The 8,991-nt window shown below is 40.0% G+C and overlaps 1 protein-coding gene across 1 annotated transcript; it reads right to left on the minus strand.

Moving 5' to 3' along the window:
- Window positions 1–6,361: 6,361 nt before the first annotated feature.
- LOC139126616 (uncharacterized) lies at window positions 6,362–8,202 on the minus strand. The gene is made up of 2 exons (XM_070692670.1): window positions 7,954–8,202; window positions 6,362–7,260 (listed from the first exon to the last, which is right to left on the minus strand). Exons 1-2 carry the CDS (start codon window positions 8,067–8,069, stop codon window positions 6,762–6,764), a joined length of 615 nt encoding a protein of 204 aa, XP_070548771.1. The 5' UTR covers window positions 8,070–8,202; the 3' UTR covers window positions 6,362–6,761.
- Between the last annotated feature and the right edge of the window lie 789 nt (window positions 8,203–8,991).

Consider the following 8,991-nt stretch of genomic DNA (forward strand, 5'->3'; position numbering starts at 1 on the left):
GACATCCAGCTCTATTGGCGTGCTCAGAATTAGATATGCGCATAATTAATGAGGTACAATATGTGGTGTCATAAGGTGTCCCATCATACCAAATATGAAGGGTGTAGCACTTGTGGTTACTGAGTTGTGGACAAATATATATATTTAAGGTCAAAGGTCATTGAGGTCACGTGACATTTTGTCAAAATAATTGTATTGCTAAGTTATTCCTATATACCAAAAATCAGACCTCTAGCTCTATTGGCTCGCTCAAAATTAGATATGTGCATAATTAATGAGGTACAATATGTGGTGTCATAAGGTGTCCCATCATACCAAATATGAAAGGTTTAGCACTTGTGGTTACTGAGTTATGGACAATAATGTATATTTGAGGTCAAAGGTCACCAAGGTCACATGATATTTTGTCAAAATGTCTGAGATATCTGCGTGAACCGATGGACTCACTGATGGACTCACGGACGGATATGACCCAATCTATAAGCCCCCTGGACTTTATCCGTGGGGACAAAAAACTGTGTCACTGCATCCTTTAGGCAATATGAATACGATGAGAAACTAAATTTTTATTTTCTTGGCCTTATACATGGGAATCTATGGAGAACTGCCTTATACATGGGAGTCTATGGAGGTTTAAACTAAAAAGTCCTCTAACACGGCCAAATTCGATCGCATTGTGAAACAAATCGATGTGCATCTGTATGGGGTTGGGTACTATTCTTGTGCAAAGTTTGAAAGAAATTGACCAGGGCATGTCTGAGATATCTGCGTGAACGGACGGACGGACGGACGGACTGACATGACCAAACCTATAACTCCCCCAGGACTTCGTCCGTGGGCACTAAAAACAACGCAACAGTTATTACAGCTACACCGGCGGTAGGTTCATATCCAGATCCCCGTACGGTCTGTCGCCGTCGCTTGAAAACAATCTCATAAACCTGGCCATATGGGCAATTGTGTATGGGCAGCTAGTTGCTGCGAATCCGTAGCCTCTGCCACTCGGGTAGCTTGGTCACTGGAGTGGTAGGCCCCACCCCCAGCAGAACACGTCAAGGAGTGGCACGGCTCGATTTCCCAGCAAGGCAGATGCATGCTTGACTTCCCGGAGAAGGCGAGCTGTCACGTTCAAGCTCAGGATTATTTGTCGATCAAATTTCAGTAAATTTACCTTACCTAGATGAAATTTTGTCTATAGGGTGAAATTTTGCCGAAGTTTGACAAAATTACATCGATTTTTAGGTTCATATCCGACATTTTTGAGTTTTGAGTGATGACAGAAATAAGTTTTGAGGCAACATGGCTGCGACCCCATGTTGACCCCTAACCCTGCGTACGATGCTATGTGCTACAGCTAACCACGGTCCCTAGCGAGAGAGTTGCCGACATCGACGGTTATTTACGAGAAGTGAATAAAAGACTGTCATTTTTGGAAGCGATCGAGTAGCTGAGGTAGGCTGGGATACGACTTGGGCCAAAGAACGCTGAATTTCGGCAGTAATTTGGCTTTATATACGTGAAGTCCCAAATGGATTTGAAGTCACCGACCCTACGTACTGGTCTTTGCAGGGCTGTGGTGAGCGGGGCGATTAGCTGTAGCGGAACACACAGCATCGTACGCAGGGCTAGTTGACCCCAAGTGAAAATGTGTTCGCGATCAAATCTTCCTATATTTTTTTCAGAATTTTCGACAAAATCATTGCTTCTTAAATCTTTTGTAAAATATAAAATACTAAAATAAAAATGCGATGTGCCATGTCTCCAGATTTCTAAAATATCGTTCGTTGACCGTTCGACGGAATACTCATTTCGCAAACTTGTGACGCAGTTGAAATTCAATACTGACCGCCAAATAATCTTAATGAGACGAGATCCAAATTATCCAACCATTCACGTTAGAGTTCAGCTTGCTTAGAGTATCATAACATTCTTCGGCCTTCGTTTAGATCGACCCTAATTCTCCCATTTAAGAAATAATACACAAGCTACCTTGACAAAACTTCGTGCACCATCCAGGACCAAACGCACGACAAATCTGTCTTGACGTCACATCTCCTTACATGGTAATCGGCATACCGTATTTTTTAGCAAAGGAGACACAGAATACGTCGGAGTATTCAGTTTCAAAACGTATTACATTGTGTGATGTTGTCAAAAAAGGTAATGTTACTGCAGTGGTATAAATTACAAAACACAAAAGTTCAAATCAGTTTATTTTGGACTGGCTTTACCCAACATTTCATATTGTTTCTTATGTCAGATTTGACCACGTGCTTACTGGCGACCCCTTTACATGCAAATTTTGTGTCAAATGGTGTGTTCTCCTGAAAAACAAACGTACGATTTCTAAATGAAGGAGGCGAAATTTGCCCTCAAAACTCGAAACCACCCCTTTATGGGGTGTACCTAGCTATTTTGAACGAGCTTCTTGAATCTGCAGTTCTATTTCGAAATGATGGTCTTGTTTTCTCAGCTCAAGGATAAGTGTTCTCCATGGCTGTGGGCATTACTATTCTCAGCTGGGGGTACAGTTTCCAGTCGTAATGTTTTTCATCGTGTCCGGGATATAAAACCTCTCCTTTTCACAATTTTACTTTGATTAACACTAGTCCACATCTTGTCAGCGATTAAACATGTTTCAAGTTTAAATGTTAAATTCTGGTCTCGAGCCCTCCTGTTCGACCAAACTGAAATTACTCCTCCCACTTTGGCTCGTCCAGTGGGTGTAGCAAGGGTCGTGCCATCGCTAGGAAACGGAGGGTGCATTAATTGTTGCATTTCGATGCACATTTTGATTATATTCAGAAGATTTTGTGGCAAAAACTCAGATAGAGAAGCATTAATATTCACATCTCACTTATTCATGACTGGCTGAGAGCAGCACTTCCATTAAGTTAGCATCATTACGCCATTTATTATGCCAAGAAAGATGAAGCCAAGACATTTTGCCCTCCCTGGTCTCAGCCAGAAATGGTTATACCTTACAGTTTTTTCCCACGGAATGAAAACAAATGTACTTGGGCTGAGGCCCAAGTACAATAATAATAAAACCAAAGTTATAGTTTTAGGAGAGGTGGTGGTCTTCGAAAGTATGAAAACTGGTCGTATAATAACCAGCCTGTTGCTGTAACTTCTTTTTATAGCTATCTTGGCATTGTCCTATCCTGGACCAGTAGTTGGTTTCAAGCACAAAAAACTCTGAGTGAACAAGCTTACAGAGCCTTGTATGGTCTGATCAGTTGTCTTTTTAAATTTGGTCCACTGCCTGTTACTATTGCCTTGAAAATATTTGACTGCAAAATACTCCCCATTTTACTTTATGGTGCTGAAATCTGGGGCTTCCACCATGCTCCAGATATTGAAAAAACTCACAATAAGATGCTATGTACTTCAACAATACAGCAATACATCCGTTACTGCTATGAGAGGGGAGTTGGGTAGACCAACAATGACAGTAAATATTTATTGTAAAATCATGAGATACTGGTTAAGAATTTTGAAAATGGATAGAAATAGAATTGTATACCGATGCTACGAATTTCAAAAAAGCAAGATTGATGTTAATAGGTATGACTTATGGGCCAGGGGAGTGAGAGGCTTGTTGCAGAGTTATGGCTTTGGTGAAGTCTGAGAACAACAAGGGGTTGGTAATGAAACATTGTTTTTTACGGCTTTTTAAACAAAGGTGTAGTGATATCGATGCACAATGCTGGCTGAATGATATCAACAATAGTTGCAAACTTTATCTTTATTCTACCTTCAAAAAAGAGCTGGTATTAGAGCCATACTTGACCTCTATAGATAACCCTGTTTTCAGACATGCTCTTTGTTGTTTTAGAACATCATCACACACTCTGAGGATCGAGACAGGTCGTTGGAATAATATTCCAAGACAAGATAGACTATGTGAGTTGTGTAATTTGCAGGCAGTAGAAGATGAGTACCATTTTCTAAGCGTATGTCCGACGTATAATGACTTGAGAGCTAAGTACATGTCTTCCTATTATTTTAAACCTCCTGTAATGTACAAATTTAAGATACGTCTTTCATCACAAAATACTGCCACATTGAGGAAACTGAGTAATATATATTTTTCTAGCAACAAAACGCAGGAAAGAACTTACAATCGATGCGTAAGTTAAGCATACAGTTGTATTCTCTGATGCTTATTTATTTGGAAATAAGTTATTCTTTTTTTCTCTCTCTCTCTCTTTGTGGATGCAATTATTGCATTGACTAGCGATCTGTAAGCAAGATTACTGCTAGTACTTGTACATATTGGCCGGAGGCCACAAGTACTGAATAAACTGAAATTGAATTGAATTGACTAACAATGATAAATGTCCTTTATCACACAAAAATTTAACATAAACTTAAACTTAAACATGCGATGTGGCCTACTATTTGTGTCATCGAATTGAATCTTTCGCGCTCGCCAAAGTCGAAAACTTGTGTGATTTTTTTCAAAATCCACAGCATCTCTAAGAATACTGTTTCGATCGTGTCGTTGCATTTTACTTCATAAATCTATTCGTAAATATTCTAAATGATATGGCTATCTGTCGCCAGCACGATGAAAGCGATAGACGACTTGCCCGGCATCGACAGCGCGAGACAATTATTGACACGTTCACGTGACCGAATCCGTATGTCTGATTGGTGGAAATATCGTTCCATGTATCAAAATTTGAACTTAAAAGGATTTATGAATGAAAGTATCTGCTGGGTGACGGGCCGCTTTACCCGTTAAATGAAAGTGATCAGCGTATATAAAAGACAAATCTCGACGAAATTCATGCAATTTGTTACAATAATTTTGATTCCTCTACGTCAAGAGAAAATAAGAAGACTGTTAATGAGATAAATTTATAATCCAATTGTGTTATATAACTTTCGAAATGCATCGGATTCTACAGCGCTGCACTGCAGGTTGACAGCTACTGCTTATGTCTTCACTACAGCCATACGCTGCAGGTTTGATTTCGATCGAGAAACAACGGAATAATTTGTGTGATGAAGGAAATTAATCGTTGTTCGTCGAATGACTTTATGCTTGTGCCTTCTATGTCGCTTTTTTTCGTTGAGGTGTATCTTTCGGGTTTATCGCCAACCTGGATTGCCAGGTACGTCCTGCTTGGCGATCGATCGCCAGGTACGACGACGTCCACATTGACTGAAGCCGTGACGTTACTGAGCCATTAAAACGATCGTCGGTATCCTCATTCGATTCTTGGGAATAGCCATGGAATAGCTAAAGCTTTAGCGACTCGAATTTTCGTGGGCATGCCTTCTATGTTTCCATATGTGGATTTATCGGGTCACCTTTTTGTCAAAATGCCATGAGAGCACGGCATCAATCACGACAAATCGGTCTGTTTCGCGACGTGCACGTACGAACGGTACCATTGCAGAAAAAAAGTTCCGGTTGGTGACGTACAACAGGGTAATATGGATTCTTATCTGTGCTGGTGTACGTCACACAGGTGGAGATACGGGCCAGTTCATGTGATAAATATAAATATATATATATATATATATATATATATATATATATATATATATATATACATATATATGTCTGTGTCTGTGTCTGTGTCTGTGTGTTACATTACCTTTACTTTCTTGATTGCTGGATGTACTAGGAATATTCTCTGTATCCTCTGCTGTTCCCACTACGTCTTCTACAGTTGACGACTCACGATCTGCTCGGAGAGGAATATGAAAATCAACTTGATGGTGATAGTCGTAATATTCGGTCAGTCTGTGTAATATTCTTTTCTGTCTTCTCCTTTTTACTGTTTCCCCATATCTCTACCTGTCCTATTATTTGATATCTCTTTCTACATGCCTGTCTTTTTGCCTATGCCCCTCCCTTTTGCTTCAATAACACCTAATTTAATGATCAAGACGTATATACGCCCGCTCATATCACACACGCTCACTTCCTTATTAATGCACTCAAAAGTCGCTGTTGTATGTGCATACCTTTTTGCTCGACAGTAGTTATTGCTTCTCTGACGATTTCATTTTTTTCTGATGAGGCGGCTTGCATATCAGCGGATAAAGTTGTAATGAAGTCTTTATTGCCGCTTTGTAGATCCCCGGCAACCTTTTCTTTGATGTGCTGTCTTATCTTTTTCGCACGTTCCAATGCAGTCGGATTATTCCGTTGACGGAGGTTATTCGTTTGGCCAACCCTGCTGGATCTCTATCCATGTCTACGGCAAGTTCTTGTGCTTCGACTATGCGAAAGTGTTCATCTACTATCTCGTGGCTGTGGGATCTTCGAGGGAAGAAAATTGGTATGGCTGCGCACATAGCTGCCAGAGTGAGATTTGCATAACTCGTCGATGAAGGTGGAATCAGTACAAGATGCGAAGAGAACAGTTCACGATTAAATTCCTCAGTAGTTTTAACGTACGTAGGCGTGATCTTCAATGCAGGGCTTCTCTGCAGCTTTTCCACGATTTCTTCCTCCTTACTTGGTGGTATTCCTATAATTTTCCACGCTGGTGGCGTTTCATCAAGTAGATCGAGATTTTCAGCGACTGTGTTTATGGCACTAATGATGACATCAAGTTTCTTGGGATCTTCAAATTCGTATTCTTGGACGATGGATAGAATTTGGAATGTTTCATGTTTAGCAATTGGAAGAGGTTCTGATATAGAGGGCGATAAGTATTCCTCGAACACTGTAGGAGAAAGCAGCTGTTGATTTGAATCACGATAAAGTCGCCTATACCTTGCGTAAACTCTTTCTCCTACTGAAAACGAACACTTTGCATTCTAAATTCATCTGACATAACTCGTTTCATGAATTCAAGTTCCTCTTTACTACAGCCTACAATCAAAGGCGTTATGTCATCTTTATCAAAGAGATTGATCAGATAACAAGACGCCTTTGGAAACACCTTACACGTGATATGAAAGGCGGCTTCTGAGGTGAACGCACTGAAACCAAACACGAATTTGACATTTGCCAGTTCTTCTAGCTTTGGAAAGTGTACGTTATGGTACAGCAACCAATCACGGGTTGGCTCTTTAAATTTAAGTGAGCCTGTTTTTGTTGGAAGATGAAGTGTTACACCCATCTCTTCGGCTTCGCGTTCCTCTTCTTCTGTTGCTTGTAGAGCTGTACAATGGACAGATATTCCCATATCTTGGAGTAGTCTTATCGCCAGATGAAGACCATCGGTAACTCCTCCATGGATTGATGGTCCCCATCGATCACATACGATTACAGCCTTCTTTACCATACTCCTGTGAACAAAAAAAGTTTTATGACAATTGGTTCGCATTGACAAAAGGTGTTTTGTGTAAACTCTAAATGTATTTTTATTCACCTTGGCGTGTTTCTTGATCAAAACACCTTTTCCTTGCGGGTTAAAAAGTATCAGAGCTAAATTGTCACATATTATTTATCACAGAGTTATTATCTACCGGCCTCAAACTTTGATAGTTTAGAGCGAAATAAAAACAAATCTCACTGTTAAAACGTTACACATAAATGTCTAAAGGTTTCTAAGGTCAAAAGTTATGAAGTATCACAACGGAAATACGGTAATACTCATTTTAGGGATCGATCAATGAATCAAGCGACTTGTTATGAGTCTGTTGAACAACGGTATTTTTTAAAGGTTCCAAGAATCAGTGAATAGATCACATTAATACCCAAACTAATAATCTATCTATGTGATCGTCCGTGCCAAATGGAATGACGTCCTTTCCAAATTTATAACTCCCCCAGCACTACAATGATCCTAGGTTTTGATTCTCTTCATATCGAACTATAGAGAGCAGTTGTGTCACCTGACATAGGGCCTTCAAATTGCTAGGCACGTACTTATTGTAGTGTTGGCGAGTTTATATGGACGATTATTAGTATAGGTTATTTGTCACGCTACGGACGGTGCATTGGCTTGGTAGCCTACAAATGTGCGTCTGTATATTTACCTTTTGGTGTTCGTTGCCGTTGTACTGTCACGTCGGCCGCCATTACCATCTGGGCGTTTAGCAGGTACACCACCTTTGCTGTCAGAAGTACCTGGTCTTACGTCAGAGCTTGCCATGCCGACTCTGGTTCTGAGTAAATCAAAGTCAAAGATGACCGAAGTCTAATGGGATGACGTAACTGTGATCAAGGATAAATGAGAAAGGTCAGAGAGAAAGACACGGATAGAACTGAACTGTCCAAGAGTTGCAGAACTCGTGACAGAAGCTTTAGTTAATTATTAATTTTTTTTCATTTCAGAATAAAACGGCGACGTGCGTCGTACTTTTCTCTATAACATGTGTTTTATGATTATGTTAGCTGCGTGCCGGATCATGTGAAACATCTTATCCAGTCTTTTTTTTAGAATTTCGGGAATGCCTCGCTAAAATTAGATCTTAACTCGTACACAAATATAAGAATGCTTGCAAAATATTCATACGTACCGTGTTCGTCCACTTAGATATGACCAATCCTATGGGCTTGCCTTATCAAAAAATATACCCACGGTAGCTAAGGATTACGTTCTTGATATTGGCCTCAAACTTAAGTTGTTGCCGCGGTTTGAATTTATTTGTTTAGGATTTTCTTCAACTATTTACTCATGTTGTACTATTTCACAGAAAGACAATTACAACCGTAGCAGTAATGACGTCTGGACTTTTCCCTGTTAATCAACCTTGTTATCAATCTTTCAATCTCCCCTACACGTTTTTGTCATGCCCCCTCTTCCAAATCACTACAACAGTAGCATCATCATTATCATCATAACTAGCATCATTGTCGTCAGTGTAATTTCATAAGGTAGAAAAGACAATTCGTTCCAATAATGGAACAATGGATGGAGGTCTCGGTATTACACCAGCGTCTATAATACTTCATCCGAATGAGTGTATTAATATCAACCGATAGAGCATGAGGCTACTCAACTCTGACAAGGTTAAGTATTAACGAGACTATGTACGTTGACCACCTTAAAACAGACAGACTCTGAGACAACA

This window comes from Ptychodera flava, unplaced genomic scaffold (genome assembly GCF_041260155.1).
Source record: "Ptychodera flava strain L36383 unplaced genomic scaffold, AS_Pfla_20210202 Scaffold_108__1_contigs__length_254589_pilon, whole genome shotgun sequence".
In the NCBI taxonomy this organism is placed as follows: Eukaryota; Metazoa; Hemichordata; class Enteropneusta; family Ptychoderidae; genus Ptychodera; species Ptychodera flava.

Coding starts and splice junctions, on each gene's coding strand:
- LOC139126616 (XM_070692670.1), bottom strand. CDS start 8,069: ATGGCAAGCTCTGACGTAAGACCAGGTACTTCTGACAGCAAAGGTGGT. Junction 7,261..7,953: donor ACGGCAACGAACACCAAAAG/GTAAATATACAG, acceptor TTTTGTTCACAG/GAGTATGGTAAAGAAGGCTG.